Source organism: Tachysurus vachellii, chromosome 5 (genome assembly GCF_030014155.1).
Source record: "Tachysurus vachellii isolate PV-2020 chromosome 5, HZAU_Pvac_v1, whole genome shotgun sequence".
In the NCBI taxonomy this organism is placed as follows: Eukaryota; Metazoa; Chordata; class Actinopteri; order Siluriformes; family Bagridae; genus Tachysurus; species Tachysurus vachellii.
The window spans coordinates 11,044,738-11,072,500 of record NC_083464.1 but is presented as its reverse complement, the minus strand read 5'-3'; the positions used below and the strand labels follow the sequence as shown (position 1 = coordinate 11,072,500).

Here is a 27,763-nt window from a genome sequence, read left to right as displayed (position 1 = left end):
TTGTGGGACAAATAAAGGTATATCTTATCTTATTTTATCTTATCTTATCTTATCTTATCTTATCTTATCTTATCTTATCTTATCTTATCTTAAACCCGCACTCATTTACTGTTTATAAAATTGCCTGTATGATTTTTCTGTAATGATTTACTGTATGGGGGGCACGGTGGCTTAGTGGTTAGCACGTTCGCCTCACACCTCCAGGGTTGGGGGTTCGATTCCCGCCTCCGCCTTGTGTGTGGAGTTTGCATGTTCTCCCCGTGCCTCGGGGGTTTCCTCCTGGTACTCCGGTTTCCTCCCCCGGTCCAAAGACATGCATGGTAGGTTGATTGGTATCTCTGGAAAATTGTCCATAGTGTGTGATTGCGTGAGTGAATGAGAGTGTGTGTGTGCCCTGCGATGGGTTGGCACTCCGTCCAGGGTGTATCCTGCCTTGATGCCCGATGACGCCTGAGATAGGCACAGGCTCCCCGTGACCCGAGGTAGTTCGGATAAGCGGTAGAAGATGAATGAATGAATGAATGAATGAATGAATGATTTACTGTATGATTTTTCAACAGCTCTTTCCAGATTTTGTCCTCTGCTTGTCCACCTTGTTCACCTCCACTTTTCTGGGAAAACTTTACACTTGATTTTGGAGTGTGGCTGTTAAGATTTGTGTTCATTCTGCCACAAGATCATTAGTGAAATCAGGCACTGATGCTCTTCCTCCAACCAACCTTGGTATGCCGTATGTTAATGGAGCTCGCATTGTGCACATGGCCATTGTCATGCTGGAACAAGTATGTTAGTTTTAGTGAAGGGAAACTGTAATACTACAGCATGCAAATAATGTCTAGGGATTCTAAACACCCCTTAACACTTTGAGGAAGAACAACACCAACACCAAATACACACACTTCCAATACACATCCATCAAACTGTTTGCATGCTGTTTCGCACACTGTTTTTGCTCTTTGCACATGCTGTCTCACATTTCAGTTGATTGCTGTTTTGCACAGTACTTTACAATATCTCATGTAACTGCTGCTATAGTATAATGTGTATACTAATGTGTTCATTCCAGTATTTCAGCACATGCAATATTGTCTGAACATACAGTATTTACACTGGTCTGCGCTTTTTTGTGTGTTGTCTTTTGTTTATTGTCTTTTGTGTATTGTCTTGTATTTTTGTTTGCACTGTCTTTTGTCCTGCTTTTTTGTCTTTCTGTCTTTTTGTCTTTTATCCTGCACTGTCTTTTTGTCTTTTGTCCTGCACTGTTTTGTCTGTCTTTTTTGTCTTGTTCTGCGCTGTCTTTTTGTCTTTTGTCTCTCACTGTTTGCACCAGGTTGCACAGATGCACTTTATGTGGCTAGGACTAACTTACTAAGTCCTTAGCACTGTCTTTGTTTTATGTAGCACCCTGATCCTGGAGAAATGTTGTCTCATTTCACTGTGTACTGCAACAGCTATATATGGATGAAATGCTTCTTGACTTGACTTGACTCGACTTGACTTGACTTGACATATAGGTGTGATGGTTAGGTGTACACATAGAATCTGCCACTTAACCCATTAAAACAGTACTAAATAATTAATTAAATCTGAGAAGCATTACAGGGGGCATGGTGGCTTAGTGGTTAGCACATTCGCCTCACACCTCCAGGGTTGGGGGTTCGATTCCCGCCTCCGCCTTGTGTGTGGAGTTTGCATGTTCTCCCCGTGCCTCGGGGGTTTCCTCCGGGTACTCCGGTTTCCTCCCCCGGTCCAAAGACATGCATGGTAGGTTGATTGGTATCTCTGGAAAATTGTCCATAGTGTGTGATTGCGTGAGTGAATGAGAGTGTGTGTGTGCCCTGCGATGGGTTGGCACTCCGTCCAGGGTGTATCCTGCCTTGATGCCCGATGACGCCTGAGATAGGCACAGGCTCCCCGTGACCCGAGGTAGTTCGGATAAGCGGTAGAAGATGAGTGAGTGAATGAGAAGCATTACATGGCAACAATGTGTATTTAAGGATCTATGTGAACGTCTGATGTTCAATCTCACACAAATAGGTTATCTGGAAAAAGCAATAAAATTATAAAATGTCCCATAGATGGCAGCAGAGGCCTGTTTTAATTCTAAATGACCTCAGAAAATATATTTTAAATGATTGTTTTGTTATACTATATAATGCAAGGTAGGAAATGTATTTCTCGACGTGCTTGATGTTATTTTGCGGGTTCAATAAGCTCACTAAATAAACCCAGTAACTCTAAACATACCAGTCTGCACAGTCAAGGGTTAAAAGCACTGTACTCAATGACCCTTATAGGTTGCACAGGATTCTGGGGTAATTTTAGAACATTTATGCAAATTTTAATGTTTACTATATAATCAAGTGTTGCATTAAAAAAATCTTATCTTAGCCTAATTAACAAAAAATACATAATAATAATAATAATAATAATAATAATAATAATAATAATAATTTACTCTTTGTGTAGTATGTTTATTCATGTACAGCCTACTGTAGTGTATGAATGACAGCTCCGAGTAGCCAATGAATGTATCGTTAATGGAAACGAAGCGAGGACCTGGTCCAATCCTAATGGGAGTTAAGCAGTAAGTCCCGCCTCTCAGGGTTCACCCAACCAATCAGATAACGGCATTCCTGAATAATTTACACTGGATGGCTTTGGGCAGTGACGCAGAGAAGGATACAGATGCTCGACTACTTTTCCGTTAAATTGTTAGAAATTTGCACAGTTTGGACGAACCTTTCGTTTGTTTCTTTATCGTGAGGCTTTACATCGACGTGTCAGCTCGAGTAAATGTAAAAGTGTGTGTTCGCTTCTTTATGTGGTGTGGTGTCGCTGAGTAGGAAAATAAAGATGCCGCAGCCCAAATCTCGAAAAATCGCCGTGCTGGGTTACAGATCTGTGGGTAAGTGAAGGCCTGATTGTGGCTGCACCTGGGGGTTAGCTGGAGGGCTAACGTGGCTAACTGCCACTGATGGCTAACGTGACTAAGTGTCACTGATGTCTTATTAACGTCGGCTTACGCACTGCTTAATCGTGTGTGTGTGTGTGTGTGTGTGTGTGTGTGTGTGTGTGTGTGTGTGAGAGTAAATGAGAGTGTGTGCGTGAGTGTGTGTGTGCGTGAGAGTGTGTGAGTGCGTGCGTGTGTGTCCTCATTGATTCGGCATGAGAATGGCTCTCCTTAGTGACAGATCTATCTAACCAGCTACATAAACTTTATATGTATATAACATGCATTGAAATTATTATTGTTGTAGTAGTTATAACTACAATTATGGATTATGATGATTATTTGACTAGTTTTGCCTTTGTGTGTGTGTGTGTGTGTGTGTGTGTGTGTGAGAGAGTGTGAGAGAGAACGAGAGAGAGAAGAAACAGTACATTCCTAAAATAACTTGGGATGCGATGATGTACATGACCTTGCGACTAAATGTTCTTGTTTCATTTTTTTTTTCTTTTCTATGTACCTGGTTATTTAAGTGCAATTAAGCCTCAACAAAGAAGAATCTAGCTGTTTCTTTAAAGGCAATAAAAGTAGCATCAAATTAACGCTGACATATATTTTCATTCATCATTCCTGCAGAAGACATCAGTGCAAGTAGTGTTAATGCTGCTGTCAGGGAGATTTACTCAGATTACTCTTTGTGAAAGGGTGAATAAAGGTGTGAGTAGTTAGTCAGATTTTATTCTACTGATGCATGATATTTGCTCTTGGAGTGAGTTTCCCATGTATTTCCCATGGATTAAGTAGATGCAATTCGTTCTTTAAAAAGTCGCAATGACACCATGAATCATTTGCATATTCATTAAGTTGTCGCGATCATTTGCATATCAAAAACACATTCTGGAAATACTTGGAACAGAACAGAGTTTTATCAGAATAGAAAACAACAGTCTTAAAATCTAGGATGATAATGCTGTACTTTAGTATTTACGTACTAAAATTTCTATTAAGGACATGTACAGAATAATGCACTTGATGGGAGATATTTGGGAAATAGCCCTGTTCTACATGTGCTTTAGGGTTGTATATGCTGGTTTCCTCCCACACTCCAAAGACACATTGTAGGCTGATTGACATGAGTGAATGCGTGATGAATTGGGAATGTCCCCTGGTATAAGTGGTACAGAAGATGGATGGGTGGATTGCTTGTAAGCATATCCAAGAAGATTGTTTACAACAAAGTTCAAATAAGTGCAGATATCACATGGTGAGCTGGGTAGAATGACTGCCTCACAGCTTCAGGGTCCTGGTTTTGGAGTTTGACATTTTTCCTTGGGTGGATTTGGATAAACATGCACGGAGGTGGATTGGCTAGGCTAGGTGGTCCTGGGTGTAATTAAATGTTGAATGTTGGGGTGAATTCTCCTGCTGTATCCAAGTGGTATGGCATCGGGAATGAATGAGTGAGCAAAGAAGTGGTTATTGGAAACAATGGGGATCAGTGATTGGTCATAGGAATGTAGATCTACACAAAAACAGAAGTGTAAATTGACCAAACTCCTGAAACCAAGCTCTGTGATGTGAGCTGGAGAATCATATAGAGTGCAGAACAGGTACAATTGTCTGCTGAAAAAGTCATACGATTTGTCAGCATGCTCTTTTTTGAAATCTTGGTTTGACAGCACTGTTGAGACTGCAACATTGGTATGTAGCTGCTATAGACGCTTGATTAGATTCTCTGCAGCATAGTTACTGTTGGCCTCTGCTATCCTGTAAAGTAGAACATTTTCATCCATATACAATCAACAACATACTTAGAAAGTGTTACACTGCATCCTGGTCAGTCTTCTAGTAACGCTCAGAGGAAAGATAGATAATAGCATGCCATACAAGGTAGTTTTACAGGGTCAAATTGTGATGGCTAGATGACTGGGTCAGAGCATCTAAAAAACTGCAGCTCTTGTTGGGTGTCCATGGCCTGCATTGATCAGTGTCAAAAGTGGTCCAAGGAAGGAACAGTGGTGAACCATCGACAGGGTCATGTGCAGCCAAGGCTCATTGATGTGAGGGGTTGAAGGCTGACCTGTGTGGTCTGATCCAACAGATGAGCAACTGTAGCTCAACTTGCTAAAGAAGTTAAAGTCTAGTTCTGATGGAAAGGTGTCAGAATGCACAGTGCATTGCAGTTTGTTGCGTATGGGTCTGCATTGCCGCTGACCAATCAGGGTGCCCAATCAGCAGGGTGCCCATGCTGACATCTTTCCACTGCCAAAAGTGCCAACAATGAGCATGTAAGCATCACAACTGGACCACGAAGCGAAGGAACAAGGCGGCCTGGTCTGCTAAATCACGTGTTCTTTAACATTACTTGGCTGATCAGGTGCATGTGAATCTCTCACCTGGGGAACACATGGCATCAGGATGCACTATGGGAGGAAAGCATTGCTGGTGGAGGTAGTGTGATGTTTTGGGCAATGTTTGCTGGGAAACCTTGGGTCCTTTCATCCATGTGGATGTTACTTTGACACATACCACCTACCTAAGCATTGTTGCAGACAATCATAATCATATTCAGAATCAGTCATTTTTAGTAGCAATCTGAGCCCATCTCTGGTTTTCACCTCAGTGTCTGTGGTTTGTTAAACTGGTTGTTAAATAATATTAGACTATAATATATATTTTGTGTAAAGTTATAAGGTGAATTAATAAAATGTAAATAACAGAAATTAGTCATAGAGACATACTGCTGGTTTTCTCAGACCACCACACATGCCAATTCAGGTGCCTTCATGCTAGTAGATCTTTTGTTAATTTTATCCAACCTGTCCATGTCACCTAAAGGGTTAGTGTTCAGACTTTATATGTATGAATGTGTTATTTCACTTTGCACATGCTGCTATATATCGTCTCTGTCGGGCGGAATCCTCGTATCTCCAAAACCATTATTTTTCAGGAATTTAAAAAACGGCGTATTTTTTTGAGTTATTAAACATTGTATCGTTAAAGTTGTTATACCTTATATTGCTACCATATACTGTTGTGTACCAACATTAACACAACATTTTCCTAAAGTCACGTTTTATCGGAGATACAAGTTATGACTTGGGAGCAGGGAGATACGAGATTATGCTGTCATTGATAAGAACGGTACAGACACAGACGTCGCTGCTGCCAGCTGTGTTCAATAAAGTCTGCGGTCACGTTGAGCCTTTTGACAAGAGACAGGGCTTCAATAGTTAACCAAAGCTAATGACTGTAGTTACATACATCTTCCTAAACTCTATTTTAAAGGTTTAAGAGCTATAAGTGATGCAATACAAAACACGATAAGCTGATTAGGCTGTCTAATAGGTGGAAATTAGTCTAATCTGCTCGCAAACTTACCTTTGTGGCTCACGGGTTTCTTTCTGCATAGAAGCATTATAGCTATCGATTTTTAACAAAACAGAAATACTCAAATGTATCTACCCTAACTATTTTCACTTGTTAGTGTCCAAAAAACAGTGTTTTACATGCACAGTGCCAAGCGAGGCATTGTCTATAAGTAGGCTGACTTAAAGTCAGTAAAATAATAATAAAAACAATAATTTAATAGTGGTATCCAAAACATTCAATTTAATTCAAATATTATATTATAAAAAAACATTTTAAAATGTCAATGAACATGTATAACAAGCAGTAATAAATAGATATTTAAAATACATCAATAACACAGATAAACATTGATAAAATCATAGTTAAAGGGATAGTTCACCCAAAAAATAAAATTAATAAAGTTTAAATTATCGTTTCACTACGTTATACGGCATGTTTACGTATAATAACGAGGCAAAAAGCCAGCCAGCTTGCTTAAAGTGATGAGCATGACGGTTGCACATAACGGTTTGCTTTGACATTGTAAGATACAATCCTATCTTATCTGCAGTGCACAGGGTTTAGTCCGTGTTGCAATGGATTGTCTTGCGCTAAATTCCTGTCCTCAGACGAGCACCAGAACTAGCGGGGGTCAAGAATTTTTTTTCTTTGAGCCCCACGAAAATCACTTTAGATATCACTTTAAGACGTGGTGATTCGTTGCGACTCTTAATCTTGAGGAGAAATATGCCGCGCAGCTCTCCTGCGGAGTGAAGAGGTGGAGTTACGAGATTTCTCAGACAGTTGAAGTGTCCAATGGAGTTATGAGATTTGCGTTCAAGCTATTTTCAAGACTTTAGATTGGTTAATAACTTGTAAAAATAACAGACCCACGTGGGGACTGACCAATAGTATCGATATGTGAAAAAATATGAAATTGACCAAATTTGGACATACGAGGTTTCCGCCTGACAGCGACGATATATGACTACTCTGAGATTCATGCTTTACTGTTTTCCCTGTGTTTCTAAGTGAAACATCTTATGGCACTGTAATATAAGCTGCTATTTGATACCTTTTCAGGAATTTACATTTACAGCATTTGGCAGATGTCCTTATCCAGAGCGACGTACAAAAGTGCTTAAGTCTATCATTGGATACATTAACTCTGGTTCACTAGGCCAGTGATTCAGCTGTCTGGAGCCCTAGGGAAAGTTTATTCCACCACTTTGGTGCCAGTACAGAAAAGAGTCCTATAATATATTTACCCCCTAACTCTTACCCCTGAGAGATGGTGGGACCAGTCGACCAGTACAGGTAGCTCTGAGGGTGTGAGGTGTAGTGCGAGGAGTGATGAGGGCTTTGAGGTAAGAGGAAGCTGGTCCATTTTTGGCTTTGTAGGCAAGCATCAGTGTCTTGAATCTGATGCGTGCAGCTACCAGAAGCCAGTGGAGGGATCGCAGCAGCGGGGTGGTATGCGAGAACTTAGGCAGGTTGAATACAAACCATACAGCTGCATTTTGGATCATTTACAAAGGACAAATTGCGTTCATAGGTAGACCTGCCAGCAGTGAGTTGCAGTAGTCCAGTCTTGAGATAACAAGAGACTGAACAAGTAACTGAGCAGCCTATGTGGGCAAAAATGGCCAAATCCTTCTAATGTTGTATAGAAGGAACCGGCATGAGCGTGTCACATTAGCAACATGCAGGGAAAAGGATAGTTGATTGTCCATGGTTACCCCAAAGTTGCGAGCTGTGACTGAAGGCGAGATCAGATCGTTATATAGGGATATTGCAAGATCATGACCTGGGGATAAATCACCTGGGATGATCAGCAGTTCAGTTTTGCTAGGATTGAGATCCGATCAGAAGCTGTGGTATCTGTGGGTGGGAAAGAGATGATGATAAGTTGCGTATCATCAGCATAGCAGTGGTAAGAGAACCCATGTGAGAAAATAACTTCACCAAGAGAGTGAGAATTCAGGGAGAAAAGAAAAGGACCAAGTACTGAGCCTTGTCGGACACCAGGGGAGAGTCTGCGTAGAGCAGATGTCACGCCCCTTCATGTTACCTGATATGAGTGACCTTCCAGGTAGGAAGCAAACCATTCCCACAGTGATCCACAAATCCTGACTCCTGAGGGTGGACAAGAGAATCTTGTGGTTGATCGCTGGATGGATGACCGCTTGACTGATCTAGCAGCATGTAGTTTCTCAGACACATCCAAAAGGGCTGTTTCTGTTGAATGAGCTGCTTTAAAGAACGGACTGGTTGGGAATTTTATTAGGTGTGTCCCAATACTTTAGAAATTCTTGAAATTCAGACAAGTTTCATTTGTTTCAAGAGTCTCAGCATCATTAGCTCCATATGTGTTTGTTTTATTGTGTGCTCTTTTGCTTAAACTTGCTCACACATCTGCTCTTTTTCCTGCACTAAGGAGTCTGAGCTCTGTGATACTCCCTACCCACTCTGTTGCTGTGCCTATTTATAGTTGGAACCATGCTTTAATTACCATGCATCTTTATTAAAGCCAAGAGGGTTCGGGAAAGCTCCTGCACACAAGTCTCAGAAAGCAACTGAAGTAACTGTAGTGTAATAAAGAATTGTAGAGTATGATTCAGATTAAAGGAGCAGTGTGTAATTTTTAAAGACCTCTTCTACTTGTCAGTTGAATCACAATCGTAGAAAATGTTACATTTCACCTATTTCCCGTACCCATCTTAGGTTTTGTGGTCAAGCATATGACATGTTTTAAGGACAAGCTGCAGTCATCTTTCATTCTGCCTGTTCTGAAGTTTTGCTAGTCGAAATTCAACAGCTAACCTCCCACATACAAGTGGGACTACAGACATGACTGCTACCCCACGTTACATCTTCAGTCATCACCTGGTATCCTTCACAATCACTCTCCCTATCCTGCCTAACACCACGGCAAACATTTCTCTCTAACCCACCATAACTTCCACTCTCTCTCTTTCCTTTGTAGCTTCCTGTACCCTTTCATCTCTTTCCAACCCTGACTCCCCTGGACTTGTACACAGACACTTTCATCTTTTTTTCTCGACTATGGATCTCCTCTATCTTCTAAAACCAGGAAGACTTCTTACCCGGTTCCTTTGCTATTGCATGTGCTGTATAGCCATTGGAGAGAACTGAGATCAGCGGAAAGAAAGTGGAAGAAATCATTACTCGACACAGATCTTCCCATACTTTCCTGTCCAGATTCTCCTCGGAGATGACTTATAGACTGCCTTCCAAATTTCTGCACTGTCCTTTGTAAGCATCACATCTCTTCACTTCTCAACTCTCTGTCTCTACCTTCTCTGTCCTCACTGAATTCTGAAGCCTTTGCTCCTTCTCTGACAGGAAGATTTAAAACAAGTCTGCCAGACCTTCTCTCCTACCACATTTATCCCTGCATTACTCAACCAGGATTCCCCTTCTCCTTCGCTGGGATAGTTTTCAACCCTAGCAACAGAAGAGATCCAAGTCATCTTGTCCTGCAATCCTACCACCTGTCTACTGGACCCAATCTTTTCCACAATGCCCTAGACCATCTTACAAGACTTCCTGCCTGACTTCATCAATGTCTCCATAATACCTGGTCATGTACCAACTACTTTCAAATCAACAAGGGTTATTACCATCCTATTAAAACTACTCTGGATCCTTCAGACTGTTTACAATCAACTGTCTTTACATCTCTCACAGAACAACCTCCAAAAAAAAGCTTAAGAATCTAGCTTTTAAGCAGCACATTCTGTACAGAGCTGTCACTGGAAAGTACATACTGCTAGATCAGCAAAACTGTCTTCATCCTCTTTGACCTTTCAGCAGTGGCCGACACAGTGAACCACAAGTCTCTCCTGTCCAACCTCAAGAATCTTTATATTCGTGGAGCAGTATGGCAGCGGTTTTCTTTATACCTGGAAGGTCGTTTATATCAGGTGACATTGAGGAATCCACGCAGACTTTCTACTGGTGTCCCACATGGCTTATTAATTGGTCCTCTTCTTTTCTCCCTCTATACTCGTCCTTACGTGTGTTCTCATTCCACTGCTATGCTGTGAAACTCAACTCATTTTTTCAATCCCTCTCTGACACCACTGTTTCTGCTCGTATCTCAGCATCTCTGGCAGACATTATTATGGAGTGCAGCTCATCAGCTGAAACATTATCACAGCAAAACTGAACAGCAGGCCATCCCAGGTGATTTATCCTCATGTCTAGATCTTGTGATCTCCCTGGACAACTGATCTCCCCTTTGGCCACTGCACACCGCACCAGGGTAATCATGGCCAATTAACTGTCCATTTCCATGCATCTTGCTGACTTGGCATTCTCCTGTCAGTACCTCCCTTATAATATCAAAAATATTTGGCCATTTTTATCCACAGAAGCCACTGAGGTGCTTATTAGGTCTCTTGTCACTTTGATAATGGATTACTGCAACTTGCTCTAGGCAGGTCCACTTCTGAGTGCAGTCCGACCTCTACAAATGATCCAAAATGCAGCAACACAACTGCAACCTTCATAAGTTTAATTCCCACACCACCCCATTGCTGCACTCCTTCCACAAGCTTCCAGTAGCTGCCCACATCATATTTAAAACACATTGCCTACAATGCCAAAACCAGAGCTTACCTGGAAGCTCTTATCACTTCTTTTGCTGTACCATGCTTTCTCAGATCTTCAAGCTCTGCTCAGCTAGTCCCACAATCTCTTAGGGTGCAAGGTAGGTATGCATCACGACTCTGTTCTGGCACCTAGGTGGTGGAATGCAGTTCCCCTAGATGTCAGAACAGCCAAGCTGTCTTCAAATGACTGGTGAAGACCTTCCTCTGGCATTCTTCATCTGTGACCTAGTGAACTAGTATTTATGTATTCATTGATGGTGGCTTCAGTGTAATTTTGTACATCTCTTTGGATAAGTAGTGGGCTGAGCATCTCCCTTCTAATTATTGGCAGGGAACACTTTAGGATTATTATTTCAGCCACATTTGTTCATTTGTCTCTCTTTTATTCAACCAATTATTTAAAAATATCTTGACACCATTTTTCTATTCTGTTAAAATTCTCTTTACGGCCTAGAGAACATTATGTCTTTCTGCTCTGAAATATCTGGAGGTCGATTGCGGTTACATAACCTGTTAATAGATTCCAGCAGCATCCATTCAGATGCCGTGTACAAATTAGCTTCATCTCTCACTGGGCTGCGTGTTCCTGTGCGAGTAGTCACGTCGTCCTTTGGGCTTTTCCCTCTGAAGGAGGGCTCACATTTTACACATGCTGGCGGGATTGAGCGGTCGTTATAGCAACAGGCTGAGTTACATGGCTGCCCACACGCTTGGACATCTCGTGCTGCTGCTACTCCAGTTCTACACTTCTCTAGTACAGATACCCAAAATCACTCTGAAAACACAGAGGCTATCCTTGTTCATGTCCGTACCTAAAATCAGGAACCCTGAACACAGAAACCTAAGGTTTTAAACAGTTGATTCATTCTGATTATATAGAACATATGTGGTGTTTATAACAGCATTTAACTTTTTGACATTTTTGTTTAAAACCTAAGATACAAGACAGATCAAAGTTATGTTATAGTTATTTTGAATAAATAAAAAACGTGGGAAAATTGCTTTGGTATAAGAGAAATAAAACATTTTGGGGTATTGTTATACGGTAACTCCTCTTCATGCATCATTGATTATTTTTTTTATAACAGCACATCCTATTGTGTTTTGTTCTGTACGTTTAATAATACTTAGTCCACGTTCCTGAATCTCCTGAATGTTTGGCCGATTAACGGCATGTTGGGTTTGTTTGGAAAAATTGCTGGGGAGTAATGAGAAGTGTCACTAATGCTGAAGTCTTTAAGCAATGCTTGGCATTTAATATCCGTGCACTTGCGCTGTAAGTAGCTCGTATGCGGTTAATATAATGCTGTTTTTTTTTATTGCAGGGAAGTCCTCTTTGACAATACAGTTTGTGGAAGGACAGTTTGTGGACTCGTACGACCCGACTATAGAAAACAGTAAGTGCAATTCAATTAATCTGGCAGACTGAGACTGAGTCAGAGAGATAGAGAGAGGCCCTGTCAAGTAACTGCTTCATTCTGTGTGTGTGTGTGTGTGTGTGTGTTGCTATTAGTAGAATTAGACCTCATTTCTCAGCCTTCAGCTGTATGATGTGCTTTGTGTGAAAAGCTTGGAATAGGCACCAGGTAGATTTCACTTCTCTGTTCCTCAGTATAGGCTGTAGTGTGGATGTGATGGAAGTGTGACACTCTGCTTTGTCAGAATCAGCACTTCCACTTCTCATTAGGGAGCAGAGAGGACGCTTACACAGCCACCTATTTGCATGCAGTTAGACAGCAGTGGTACAGCAAGGGCCTGCCAAAGAACTGCTCATTGCTGACACCTCGACTTTTAAGAGCCATCTCATATCATACCACAGGAGGTGTCTACTCACCGACATTTTCATCCAGCAAAGAACAACCCTAACATACCAGACGGTGAAACTGTTGTGTTGAGATACTTGACACGAGTAGTTGAGTTTGAGTGGTAACATCAGGCCATATTTAGCTACTGATATATTTGTTTTATTCAACACAGTTAAATCCTTTGAAAGTAAAACCCACAAATCTGAGGAGCTATTTGTTCAGACTTTCTCACAAGCTTTAAAAAAAGATGCTGGTATGATGAATAGGATCACTGTCTGATTTGGTACATATTTTCAATTTTTTTTTGCTTTTTTTTTTTGTTTTTTTTACTGTTAATGTTATGCTGAATGTCTCATTATGGATCTTGCATGTCAATACAAGAAATAAACCTGTCTTCAGAGTAATGCTCAGTACCAGAACCTCACACATGGTGTCGGTTACTTGTCAGTGTCAGGTGTTGGCTAGTACTCAGCCATGGCACCCTAACAAAAATGGAAAAACCCACACCGCTTGGGAGACCATGGACTTAGTATAGATTTGTGGAAATGAAACCTAGCTTTGTAGGTAAATGTGTTAACTGTATGTGTTTGAATATTACACAAACCCACAAAGATACTGCCATTTGGAAATATATAAGTGGGTGATAATTGAGAGAAAATAAACAAGCTGTTTTACTATGGTGTCAGACCACCATTTCCCACCAGACCAGATTCAAAGGAACAGATACCGCAAGTCTCTGGAAAATATACTTGAACAACAGTCATGAACAACATTCTTCTGAAAGATACTATTTTGGTAGCATTTGGTAGCCAAAAAAAAGCCCATGACTAAAAGAGACATTATGATGTACAGAAATGAAATTAGCAAAACACTGTTTGCCTTGTGTAAGCTCATGTATGTGGAAGAGGGCAGATTTCCTTTCTTTCCAAGTTTCAGTTCAGTTCACTTTTATTTATATAAAGGGCTTAGTAGTGAACATTGCCACAAAGCAGCCTTACCGAGCTATCTAAACTCAGGATATAATCGATAAATTTTAAATCTAATCGTGTTCATTAAAATGTAGCCCTGAAGATAATGTAATATTTGCCAGTGGCAAGAAAAGGCTCGAGGAACCAAACTTTTAAAAGGGAAGGCATCCTCATCTCTTATTATAAATCATTTTCCTTTTATAACTGTGTGGTCAAAAGTGCAATTGCATAACCAGGAAGTTAATTCTAATTTTAACATGAAGTCTTGTAAAACTCTTGTTGAAGTTTATTTTGGAGTTATCAACTAGTCACTGATGGTGACTTGAGTACAAATCTGTTTCATGCTAGTTGCAGTCCAAAGCCATTTTCATGGTTTTTAAGTTTGATCATCCACAGCAATCCCATTTAACTCGAAATGTAGCCAGCCTCAGCAGCAGCGAGTGACCTCCATAGGATGAGATCTCCAACCAGAAGCAGGGCATCGAGTGCGGAAGGGGTCAAGATCACTGGTATCTCAAGAGTAGCACATGGAGCTCCAAGAGAAAAGCAGCAGTTTGAAAATGGTTGACTGACTTCTTACTTCTCTGAGTTGGTGTCTGTAATTGTGGAGAAATGAGGGGATGATAAAAAAAAAAAAAAAAATAGTAATTGTGATTAATTGCATGTCTCTCAAGTTTAGATTTGTGTAAAATTCAATTTAAATGTAACTTTAATCTGAAATATCCACCAATTATAAATATAAGCAGGCCGGGATTTTGTATTTCTTTTAATAATATTCTGTTAATGAGCTAAAAAGTTAGCTGTATGTGGTTTATTCAGTATGTCTCTTACACTCACTTTAGCTAGCTGTTCAGAATCTCCTGAGGATGTTCAGTCCAGATCACCGTGAAGGTGGTAGCATGTAAACAATACATCAATAAATCTCAAATGTGATTATTTTTTGCAGAGTGCGTATTGCTAGGATCTTAGATGTACAGTATGTGGAACATTAGACTGTGCTGTAATGTCTCAGTGTAATTTAATCGGTCTGTGTGTGTTAGTGAAGCATGCAGGCTGCAGTTTGCGTAGCGAGGTTCAGCTCAGCTCAGAGACTCTCTGGAGCACAGAGGACATGGAGATCTCTGCTACAAACTGTGTCACACACACGAACATCATAATGATACCTTAGCTTTTGTCTCTGGAGTCTGAACATTAAATTCTTTCTTTCTTTTCAGCTCTGTGTGTCGGTGGTTTGAACGGAGAGGAGAGACTAAGGAAAATGCCTAGCGCAGTTGTATTAAAGGAGCAAATTGTCATTTTTAGAGCAGTTTGCAGCAAATGCGGTGAAATTAATTAATCTGCTTTTCCACAAGATCAACCTTGGTTGAAACTTTGTATGGCTCTGAATAATTTTTTATTGAAAAGGAATGAAAGCTGATTTGCTCTGTTTTAACTGGCTGGGGAGGCTTATTTCAAGGCCAGAAAAATGAAAACAAGCCTAAAATTAATTGAATAAACTAGCTAAGTTTATTTTGCTGCAATATATTTCTAATTACATTTGTGGTATGTGCTGATTAGAGGTTTAAAATGACTACGCTTTTAAATATTGCAAATGACATGTCCAGCCCCTCTTTAATGTTTAATGCCCCGCAACCAAACCTACCCACCACCACCACCACCCAGCACCAGAAAGATAAAGTGTGTCACCACCCCTGCCCCCATTCACTTACAGACTACTGTATTTTCTATAGTGTGTGACTCAAATGCCCAAATAATTATCCAGTTGACTTGCACTAGGTGTGGTGTTAGAGCGGCTGAAACGACTCGAGCAATCCAAAAGGCACATAAGTAATTTTACAAGGCCAGACCTAAAATATTTCTTATCCAGTATCGTCTCATGAGACACTTCTTAAGATCATATGGGTAATGTTTAGTATGGCTCCATTTTGGGAAGATTTGGTACGTCTTTAAACGTTGTCCGTTAAATAAGTTTGAAACACAATCTGAATTTAACTGTATTATTTTTCAATAAGGTATAGTTGTTTTTTGGCACTATGCAAACGTAGATGGGGAAAATTATGTTCTGTTAATACTCATGTGTAAATTGAAGCTTAGGGGGACTAAAGATTTCTAGCCCTAACATCAGTGGATGGAAACACACCTAGTGTGATGCAGTTAATTGTCCTTTATCTTGATGTGATTGTCTTTTCCATGTCCCCAAGCCATGAAACACCCTGTTCATTCTTCGCTTGTTTGGACAACAGTGTGACTTTATTATTGCTGAATTACCTCCTTCTCTCTTCTCCTCACATCCCCTTCCTTAGTGATTTTACTTGCTGGTTTGACTTTGGGAGTGGAGGAGAAGGAGGAGGATGGTAGGAGAGGAACTGTGCTCTCAATGCGTCTGAATGCTTGAGTAATAGTGCTAGGCGTGCTGGCTCCACGCTGAGCTATTTTCTTTCTCGGCTCGGCAGCTCCGTTTGTCCTCGGGGATCTGCTACGTCCTCAAATTGCTGCGTGTGACACTGTGTCTTAGATTTTTAGCCCCATGAGATCTCGGCCACACAGTTTCAGGCTGCATTGAGGTGCTGATGTATTAGCCGTGCACCTTGGCTTACAAATATTTCAGCGTTAGTCTGTACCAGTGCCAACCTTGTATTTAGCTCAATCACACCCATTTTGTAAAATCTACGGCATCATCCACAACGTAAGGCTGATGTCTTAAAAAATAAGGATCGCTGTCTTCCTCTGCCTTCGATTCTAGGTTTCTGTGGCAGCTGCAGTGATGATGAATGACTGTGTTGTGAGTTTGGGCGTCAGTTACAGAAAGAGCTTCTAATGGAAGTGAAATGTTTTGAAAAGCCCCTGGTCTGATACTGTTCTCTGCTCCTTGCTAACACCCTCCCCCCGAATTGTCCTTGTATCAGTTCTCCATGGCGTAGAAGCTGAGGACTGCAACATGTATAAACCTCTCATTCATTCACACACACACTCTTTTTTTTCTGCTTCCTTTAACACTGTTGTCTTTTTCTTTCCATTGCAGCTTTTACCAAAATGATCACAGTCAATGGCCAAGAGTATCATCTGCAGCTGGTCGACACAGCAGGGCAGGTAGAAAACACACACACACACACACACACACACACACACACACACACACACACACACACGTGTGTGTATGTATGTATGTATATATATATATATATATATATATATATATATATATATATATATATATATATATATATATGAGAGAGAGAGAGAGAGAGAGATACACTCATACCTACACACACACAATTAGGTGTGGTTGAGCTGAAATAGAAGTAGTACAAGTGAGCGACTCACACTGCTGTTAGTAAGCTCAGATAGCAAGTGCTCGCTGTGACACTCGGATTCAGAGTGATGTTTCAGCTGATTATCCATGATTCACAGCTTAATTAAGAAAGAAAAAAAGAGGTTTATTCTGATTTTATTCCTTATTATCTCTTTCTGACACCTTTTCACAATTAGAAGTGACTTTGCCTTTCTCTATGATCACGTGATGCCAAATTGCACGTCGGTCCATTTAACGCTTTCCGAATGCCCTGCAGAATGACTAGGTGCATCCAGATACTTTTGATTTGTGAACTCAAAATCACATCTTTTAGAGAAAATCAGTGACACAGGCAGTAACCAGTGACGGATCTGGGAAGAAAATGGCACGATGTGTGTCCAAGCTCTGTGCATGTGTACTGCAGAGACGGAGGATGGAGCTGCTGAATCCTGTCCTCCATCTTGTACAACTGGGTTTTCTCAAACACATCTTCATTCAGGCTTTTGCTTCTTACACCACTTGTATTATTAAGATACAGAGTTAAAACCCTTAGGACTTAAAGACGAAATTCTGTTTAAAAATTGTTTTATAATGTTAGGCTATAAAGTATCAAACCTAGACATTCATTTGGTAAACAGCTTTACACAAAGGCTGTTCTTGTCTTTTTTATTTGGCTTAAATTACAGACTTTTTTCTTTTCCTCCACAGGATGAGTACTCTATTTTCCCTCAGACCTATTCCATAGACATCAATGGTTACATTTTGGTGTATTCCGTTACGTCAAATAAAAGGTAGGTCGACATGTTATTGATTTTGGACTTTATGTGCAGTATGAAATGAAAAGTATAGAGTTCAGTGAAACTAGAGATGTGAAATCCTGGCCCTGTTTGTGAGTGTTTACCTGAGTGTTTACTTTTTTTTTTTTGACTAATTAGTCATTTCATTTGACAGTGTTTTACCCTATTTCTTTTTAACCAGTGGATTATTGAATGGACTACATAGGTGGACAAATCAATAGCCACATCACTGGTGCTGGGCTTAGGCAGATTCTGTGTTTGGTTTATTTTAGCATTAGGATTTATTTTTAACTCATTGTTGTCTGGAAATTCAATAGGAAGAAAAAGGATGAAGTTTCAGTATGCTGTTGATAGAAGTCATAAGCGCCTCATTACTTTACTCTTCAGACAGCTGAAAGGAACATTTTTTTTTCACAAATTCTTACTCTTCTTTTGATGTTTATTTAATCATAACCCACTCCAGTTGCTCCGTATATTTCTCTTCATGTATTCTTCACCATGTATTTCTATTCATGTATTATTCTTATATTTCTATTCATAATTCTTGCAAGAATTCAAGACGATCCTTTCAAAATCAGGAACATGAAAGGATGTGGAAAGTAACCAAATCGTCAAATACCTCTTATATGACGCTAATGCTGAGTCAAACTATATTAACTAATGCTTTTTACCTATTTACTGCAGCTTTAGGTAATTAAAATGTAAATTAATTAAAGATTTCCTGAAGGAATAGCTAATGTATTTATGATTTTTGGGAAATTCAAGAAACTATGCTATGGGAAGAAGGGCATGGATATGTTTTTAAGATTAAGCACTGAAGTGTCATGCTGCACAGATGTGTTATCTTTCACTCTTTCTCTATCTCTCTTTCCCATTCTCTTTGCTCTGATTTCAGTCACCCTCTCCTGTATCCGCCCTTCATCATCATCACTAATAGGAAATCAATCTTTCTCAAGACACTAATTTAATCAAACCACTTAGTGAAGCCTTAGTGATTGCATGAATAGCTTTCTCAGTCAGACGCTTTCAGACTCCCGAGCACTGACGTCCTCAAACCTAGAGTTACATTTACATTTATGGCATTTGGCAGAAGGCCTTATCCATTTTATACAACTGAGCGATTGAGGGTTAAGGGCCTTTTTCAGGGGCCCAGCAGTGTCAGATTGGTGGACCTGGGGTTTGCACTCGTAACCTTCCGATCTGTAGTCCACAGCTTTAGCCACTGAGCAACTACATCCCCCTAGATGAGCCTCAATGACACAATGCTATAAATCACCTCAGATAAACACCACCAACCACCTGAGTAGCAACATTACTATGCTTCCAGTGAGCAGCAGATGAAGATGACACTTCCTGCTGGGCTTCTCATGCACTTGATATCGGAGGTGTTGGAGTAGAAAATTAGCTTTCTGTAGCTGAATCACAAAATGGTCCAGGTGACAGCACTAAAAGTTACAGGGCACAATCATCACACTTCACACAAGCTTCTTTAAACTGGTTCTCTAGTGCCGAAGAGCTTCTTCCTCTGACACACGTTTGGAAAATATTCCTAGTCTCCAGCACGACTGCGTTCCACATAAAACTGTCACATATCCCAGTCACACCGTCCCCTAGGTTTTATAGTCAAAATTCTCTCTGGGGAAAATGTTTACAGCACTCCGTTATGTGAACCCTAAACGTCAAACTAAATAAAGATCTCAGTGGAATTATTTTTAATGAGAGCGAATAGCATTGCAGACATTTGGCCATTTACTACGCATTAATCGCTTGAATCATGTAAGCCTTTTGTATGAGCTCATTGTGGGATTTACAATTTGATGTTTATGTAGATTGACCAACACTAAATAACGTACAATTTTTTAGATGCGCTCGATTTTATTGACTCCAGTTAGTCAGCAATAAGCTCAAATTCTCGCATATTAGTGCAGCATGGAATAAAGACATGCATCAAGTATAGAACTGGATTTTTTCCCATGGTGCTATTTAACATACAAGGGATTATTTAGTATAGTTCAATAATATTAATATGTTCCATGTTTGGAAGGAATTATCACTTACAGGCATAAATGACCTTTTGGTCCTCTTCTGAAGAACTCTTGATTAGCTGCTGTTGCTAAATCATTTATCTTTTCTTTTTTCCTTCTTTTTTTTTTTTTTTTTTGCAGTTTTGAAGTAGTAAAAGTTATTCATGAAAAATTGCTGGATATGGTGGGAAAAGTACAGTAAGTATCCTTTTTTTTCCCAAAAAGAAATAATGTGACTGAAAATGCGCATCTTTAAAAAAAAAAAAAATTTTCATTTTGACAATATAGAAACCGATTTGTGATTTTTATACTGAGGTCATGCTCCTTCTGTCTTCTACACAGAGTACCAATAATGCTGGTGGGAAATAAAAAAGATCTCCATATGGAGCGGTAAGTGATGCATGTGATACATAAAGGGAAATCCACAGTTCTCCTCACTGCCAGCTCAAACAGCCTTCTCTAAAGAACCTGTGATATGTTCTTGTGTGATGAATAGACACTGAGCTTGTCTTATACACGTGTAGTAAAGTACTTGTAGTCTGGTGGCAAAAATGTCTTATGAGCATGAGTGCATGTGATGAGGTGCAACTAACTTAACCCCTTGAGAACAAGCTTGACCTCCCAGTGCACCCTCGAGTACATCACTCGAGTCTTCCCTTCTTCCAGCTTAGCGATTCGGTTTATCATCGGCACACAGAGCCATACACGACGGGTAGAGATGGATAAATGGGTCAATCTAAGTCAAGGCATCAGCTCTCAGAACACACAGGGAACACAGTGATGGTACGCAATCAGATGTGAAAAGATTTTCAGCTTGATGGTCCAACTATTGGAGAATAAGACTTTAGCAAACCTTTGTGTAAACTGTTGTCATGCTTCAGGGGACATACTATTGAACATTCCATAAATAACTACAACAGGGACACAAACAGGGAATAGAACTGACGTTGCATTGGCCAGGCATGCTGTTCCACAGGATATGAAAACATGGGTGAAAATTTCCCCCTCATTAATGCATACAGGGTGTTTTTTATCAAGTTTTGAGTCATCCAAAATTTTCCTCTCTTTTTACACTCTCCTAAAAATCCTACACCTCGTTTCAGTAAAACCTCACACACTGGTTTGCCGTGAGCACATCTGCTTGTGATTCCTGTTTTACTCATGCCTGTGATATCTGTTGCAAAGGTTAATTTACATTCTGCACCAGTGCTTTGAATTTTTCTTACTTTTTCTCATGCACTCGCATGCACACACAGTACATAAAGTGCTTGCGTATCTAACAGCAGAAGTGGGTAAAGCTGTTACTGTAAAAAAGAGATGTGTATGAATGGATTATTTAGGAGAAAGTAGTTTCACTGTGGTGTAGTCACCTACACCCTAGAGACTCGATATCCTGACTGTCAGTATCAATATCAGTGCAGGCCTCAGTAAATTTACAGTTGTGTAAAAACTGCAAAAGGAGCTCCAGGGTTTGTTTGGAGAAATGGGCTCAAATCGAATTTCAAGTTATTTTGGCATAGAGAGATCAGATCATCTTAAAAAAGGCAGTTAGATAGAGAAGCCTATTTAGATCATTTTGCATAATGCCTGGGGTTTCGTACCACAATTCAAGGCAACATGCTGTGAAAGGCACTTTTAAGTTGAACGTAGGGTTTGAAAATGTCTGCTCACTTGACATTCATAGAAATATAAAAGCAAAACTTAAATAAGTATGTAATGTTTAGGTTCTTGCATGAGAGCAGGAAGTAGAAGACTGGGAAAGCTTAGAGAAGCTTCTCTACTTCGCTTCCCTGTGTGCATGTGCATGGATACAGTTCAGCATGAGTGAACAGGACAGGGCAGTTTATCTGTTTTATTGGGTCTCTCAGGATGGAATGAGAAACACAGTCACACTACTGGCTTGGAGTAAAGCTGCCCAAAATTTGTAGTGTCACATTAAATATAGTGTTTCTCCGTGGGCATCCTCATGCCTTTAAAACCCTTTATTACTCCTTTATTGAGCTATAAAAACGTACATGGGAATACTGATGAGCTTATCATGATCAAGATCTTTGACCTTGTGGAAAAGTTCTCATAATTTCCCATCCCTTGATTTATTTTATTTATTTATTTTAATTGCATACTTCAGGTTTGAGGAAGGTTTTTCTTTAACTGTACTACAAATGGTGTACAGCAGAAACAATAACAGTGATATGCTGCTGACTAGTGAATTTGCTCCATCTGCAGATCAGCAGTGTGTGTGTGTGTGAGTGTGTGTATGTGAGAGAGAGAGAGAGAGAGAGAGATCTAAAAGCCATAGAGGATCAATAGCTCCATTAGAGTTCTGTCAATAGGCATGGGCAGTCTCCTATACTGACTGGTACGTTCAGCTTTATCTGCATCCCTGCTGAGGAAGTGTAGGGACACGAGCAGCGAGAACATAGCTTCTTATTTCATTATTAGTATATTACAGTTTACTATGCTGAAATGATCCTTTTTGTGAAATGCATAGGTCAGTCGCTGGCTATGTAGTATATCACAACATTTACGTGTTTCCCAACATAGATCGAATAAAAATAGATAGAAATGCTTAAACCCATTTGACGGTTCTGATTAGTATTCTGATGAGCAGGTTGGATTTAACATCCTTCACAGGATCTAATTAGTAGGAATCAACCATTTGGGTTCCCTGTGGTTTTACAGCTCCTTTACAACCCTGTTGATTATTTCAGAAGCATACCTTTTTTTTATAGGATTTAAAAGAAACCCTTTTATAGAGTAATTCCGTGTAAAAACATTTATTTGCTTCATGTGTAACAGGCTTAATCAGGACATATGCTGTAAGAGAAAACTGTGCTGTTCTATGACTCTGCATTATGACTAGATATTACAGAGCTTTATTGTTAAGTTAGCCATGTACAAGTTTATATAGCACAACAAAATGGCCTGTGACAGTTTTCTTGGTAAGTCTGGTTCCTTTCGTCAGTAAATATAGACAACATCTGCCTACTTGAACAAGAAGAAGCCTTCTGACTGACTTTACAACTGACTAGTTACGTTCTAAGAGGTTTCTGACAGAGTCTGGCATCACATTGGCTTGTTTATTTTATCAAAACTCATTATAAACTTCTAAGAATCTGATTCCGTGAACTAGTTTCCAGTCCAGTGACTATCTTTGATAGAATGCTTAATGAATCACAGCGTTTCATTTCAGAATCTGGTGCAAGTAAGTGCATATTCACAGAATGTGAATGACTGTAGCATGATCTCAGCCTTCATAAGAAGCTTGTGACCAGAAAAGTCTCAATAATTCTCACAATCTCTTAAGCTTATATACACTTTTCTCCTTTAGGGTTATCAGCTGTGAAGAAGGTAAAGCGTTGGCAGAATCATGGAATGCAGCGTTCATGGAGTCCTCTGCAAAGGAGAACCAGGTAACAAGCCATGCTCAGCACACACATGCTCTATATTTCCTTCTCACTCTATGATGTAGTGCATTTATCAGATTCTGCTCTCTGGCTGTAGTCAAGGTTATTTAATGATTTGTCTCGTTCTCAGCCAGTTTGTTTGTTTCTCTGTGCTTAACGAATGCATAGCCGCATATCAATCGGAGACGAAGCTAACAGCCCTTCCTGTGGTGTGTGACTTTTTCAGGCATATGAGCTATTTGAGTCGGTTTTTAGGGCAAGGATTGGTTGCTATGCAGTTGCTATGGCAATGAGGTCATATGTTGGCATTATGAGATGCACTGCAGAGGGAAATTGAGTACCTGGAGGGGAGAGTATGGATGTATGGATGAGAGTATAGATGTCATGTGACTGAGTCCCCAGGTTTCTCATGTTGTGGTTGTCGGTGCATATTTCACTGTTCAAACACTATTCAACGTGGTTCTGTATAAGTAAATCACATTTGTTTTAATTGTGTATCAAGGAAATGATTCCTAATACTGATACAAGATTTTATGCAGTTAATAAAACTTGTGCTCACTCTTTTCTTGTGTCTAAATCTCAAACAGTGTTTTATTATAACTCCTTATTTAGCTTCTATAACATCACTGTTTTTGTTAGTTGAGCGTATCATTTTAAAAAAAAAACAAAAAAACCAGAAAATTGTATAAAGATGAGTTGAAGATGGCAGATTGTTCACTTAAGATGTAAAATGTATACTATATGGGCAGAATGTGTGCACACCTAACCATCACACCCATATTTGTGTCTTCCTCAAAGTATTTCTACAAAGTTTGAAAGCATAGACTTAAGAATGTATTTAATGCTGTAGAATTGCAGTTTCCCTTAACTGGGAAACTAACAGGCCCAAACCAGTTCCAGCAGGACCATGACATGGTTTGATGTTGTTGTGGAAGAACTCACAGGTTCTGCACAGAACCCTGACCTCAACCCCACTGAACACTTTTGGGATGAACTGGAACTCTTGACAGCACCACAGACCTTCTCATCCCAACATCAGTGCCAGACCTCACTAATGTTCATATAGATGAACAGCCACACTCCAAAATCTCTAGTGGAAACCTTCCTAGATGATCAAGGGAGACAGAGTCCATATTAATGAGCTTGGTTTTAGAACTGGATGTTCAATAAGCATGTGGGTATGACGGCCATATTTTGGCCATATAGAGTATAATTTGGGGAAAGAAAACACAATTAAGCTGCTATTCCTTGTAGATTGACAGTATGTGGTGTAATCGATACAAATACATAGCGTAATGCTACTGCTATTATTTGCTGTATTTGTTGTTAGTATACTGTAAGTAATGTGTATTTGAAATTTGAGTAAGTAAATTATATTTGCACTAAAAGGAATATTATACTGATAATATCCTGGGTTTTCTTAGAACGTGACATTGTTGGGCTATAAAATAAAATAGTTTAGTCTGCTTTCATTACGACGGTTCCCCTGATGTCTTTTTCCAGTTGCATAAGAGTGACAGTTGTTAGTGCATTAATCCCAGTTTGCCCTTTGGTCCAGCGGCATTACAAAAGCTCTAACATATCAGCAGAAGTCGTCATCTGTAGCGCTCTCCTCCTGTCCACACAGGCATCATCCTGAGCAACAGCATCTCCCTGGAGATCTGCTAACTCCACAGAGGCAGATGATGTGGAAGCTCCTAATCGAATATCAGATCCACGGCTGCTTTCTCTCTGAGCCGACTGTCCACTGGTCAGACCAAAAAAAAATACTAGGTTTACTTTTGACCCATTTAATAAAGATAAAGTTTCTCTTTTGAGATTAAACACCGACACATTCAATCCCCCCCTTTGCAGAAACGATTAGTAATTTGAAGGCTATAAAAAAAAAAAATTTAAAATGTATTTTTGTAATAAATAAATAAATAAAACATTGCCTCAGGGAGAAAGCTCTAACAACTGATGTGGAAGTGTTGATATGCCTTTTAATTAGATTTTTTTGTTTTGTTTTGTTTTGTTTTATATCTATAGTGAACATCATAAATGATTTTGTTGAAGATCTTTGATTGTGGTTGATAACCGGTTTTGGGCTTTTTAGGAATTTCTCTGGACTTTGTTTCTAATGTGGTTAGAATGAAGCAGAACTGTTACTGCTCTCCAGTCACATGACACATCACATTGTACTCCATTAGATATTTTTAATGGACACACAATCACTTTTAGTGTAATCTTATTTATTAGTTTTCTTTAGTTGAATCTTTTTTTTGTTTTGATTATATAAAGACATGACTAACTTCTTTCACTCTGTCCCTCTCGTCAGACTGCAGTGGAGGTGTTCAAGAGGATAATCCTGGAGGCTGAGAAGATGGATGGTGGAGCCCCACCGGGCCGAACACCCTGCTCGCTGATGTAGATTCGCACTCCCTGCCTGTCCTGACCACTGGAGGACACACACAGACCTTTCTGGAGAACACTTTCTATCAGTCCTTTAGTTAAGGGAACACTTGAATTTTTGGCTTGGGTCAGGACGAGGTGTCGGGGTTCAGCTTGAGGGTTTGGATTGGGTTTAACAGTTAGAGTTAAGCACATCTAATGATAAAGGTTCACCAGAAAAGTCTGTTTGGAGTCCACTACCCCACCCAAACTCCCACAACCCCCAACTCCTTACCACAACACTGGACACTGGGAAATCCCTCTACTTGAAGTGGCTAACTGCCTGTTTTCCTCCATCAAAATGTTGACTTTTTTCTTTTTAACCTTCTTTTTTATACTTTATTTCATTTTAATTTTTGTTTTTTTTTATTTTAAATATTCTTTTGGAAGATACACTGACTCCTCAGCCGTACTCTCTTCTCTCTTTCTCCCTCTCTCTCTCTTCCTCTCCCTCTCTCTCTTTCTCTCTCTCTCTCCCCCTCCCTCCCTCCAGCCATCTCTTATTCTCCAATACAAGCAAACTCCTATCAAATACTGAGCCTTACTTTCTCACCGCTCATCTCCCCTCATCTCTTTTCTGCCTTCCTCTTTTCTCCCAAACCATTATCAATTTGTATATTGTATTTCTTAAACAGTAATAATGGCCAATAAAGTTTGCAGCATTCATTCTTCACTGTAATGAATGATGTTGAATTTTTTTGATTGTAATCATTAAATACAGCATTTTTGTTTCACTACATCTCGTGTTCTTCACTGTCTTGGGTTTTCATAAGCAATATTACAAATTTTAGTCAATAAACCTAAAATCTTATAAAAGGTGCTAAAATGACTGATGTTAGGGAGGTGTAAGAATCATCTGACATCTGCATGAAACACACTGATTAAAGATGTGAATGTGTTCATTTCTGTTATAAATAACAATCAGTGTTTAGATTGATTTAATAACATTTTGTACTATTCCATCTTGAAAAATCATCACCCAGAGCATCCACAAATAAATATTTGAGTACTGTTGGAGCAAAATACTGCGCCGTGGATCCTGATACAGCACGTTCGCTTTTTCACATTAAGCATGCGTAATTCAATAAGACACTGCAGTGCACAGCAGCTAGTGTTCACCCAGAGTGCAAGGGAGTTCTGTCCACCCAACCCCACCCCTCACACACACACACTGCAGTGTTATACTAGGATAACTACTGGCATTTTGTTTATAAGGAGTGTGTGTGTGTGTGTGTGTGCGCACGCGCGCACGGTGCTCTGCGTCCCATACAAGGTTTATTCCCGGCTCATGACTCTACCGCAACCTACCCATAATACTATTATAATACTATACTACTGAAGCTGAATGAATAAATTAGTTACATTTGTATTGTGTTTGCTTAATTTTAAGCAAAATGATAATGAAATGATAATTATTAGAATATGAACTGATGCAAATGTGTGTGTGTGTGTGTGTGTGTGTGTGTGTCTGTGTGTTTGTGTATAAATAGTAGTACAATATGTAATGTATGAGTATAAGGAACGTCACAATATTATTTTATTATATTGGTTTCTAGCACATGTGATCATTTCCTTAAAAAGAAACATTTCTGCACCTGTATAGCTTACACGTATAATAGAAGCAGAACAAAGTCGAAGAGCAAAGAAAGGTCAAGGCAATTAGCGCTTTGAGCTTTTCTGCTTCTCCTTTTTTACACATTTTTAACATCCCTCCACCTGGTTTCCATGGTTATACTGGGACCATACACAAGCTCTTTACAAAGGTCAAACCATAAGCAATGTCCTATAGGATACAATATCCTTACACTCTGCATTAAATGCTGTAAAGAGAAGTGTGGCCTGTGCACATGGCACAACGTCAAGCAAAGCAAAATCTATTGTTCTTCCTGCACTGAGCCAAATCCCAGAATCAGCAGTGCTGAAAAGAGAACAGAAAATGTCCACCAAGCAAAAGCCATAAGCCCTCTATTGTGGAGCCTTTGTTAGGCAAACGTCATGATACAACGAGGCACCAGACAACCCGTATATATTGGGGTGTCCAAATTTTTCCACTGTCACACTTTCTTACGTGTGGGTCAGGTTGGACAATCTCCAGTGGAAAA

At 39.8% G+C, this 27,763-nt stretch overlaps 1 protein-coding gene across 1 annotated transcript; it reads left to right on the top strand.

Moving 5' to 3' along the window:
• The first annotated feature begins 2,656 nt into the window (after window positions 1–2,656).
• On the top strand, window positions 2,657–26,398 carry rheb (Ras homolog, mTORC1 binding). The gene is made up of 8 exons (XM_060869176.1): window positions 2,657–2,908; window positions 12,264–12,335; window positions 16,734–16,801; window positions 17,712–17,794; window positions 19,966–20,022; window positions 20,167–20,214; window positions 23,156–23,237; window positions 25,549–26,398. Exons 1-8 carry the CDS (start codon window positions 2,857–2,859, stop codon window positions 25,639–25,641), a joined length of 555 nt encoding a protein of 184 aa, XP_060725159.1. The 5' UTR covers window positions 2,657–2,856; the 3' UTR covers window positions 25,642–26,398.
• The last annotated feature ends 1,365 nt before the right edge of the window (window positions 26,399–27,763 follow it).

What these genes read in the sequence shown, in the direction of transcription:
- rheb (XM_060869176.1), top strand. Translation starts at nt 2,857, where the DNA reads ATGCCGCAGCCCAAATCTCGAAAAATCGCCGTGCTGGGTTACAGATCT. An exon ending in TCCGTTACGTCAAATAAAAG is followed by an intron (nt 17,795 to 19,965) that starts GTAGGTCGACAT and finishes TTTTTTTTGCAG; the next exon opens with TTTTGAAGTAGTAAAAGTTA. An exon ending in CCTCTGCAAAGGAGAACCAG is followed by an intron (nt 23,238 to 25,548) that starts GTAACAAGCCAT and finishes CCCTCTCGTCAG; the next exon opens with ACTGCAGTGGAGGTGTTCAA.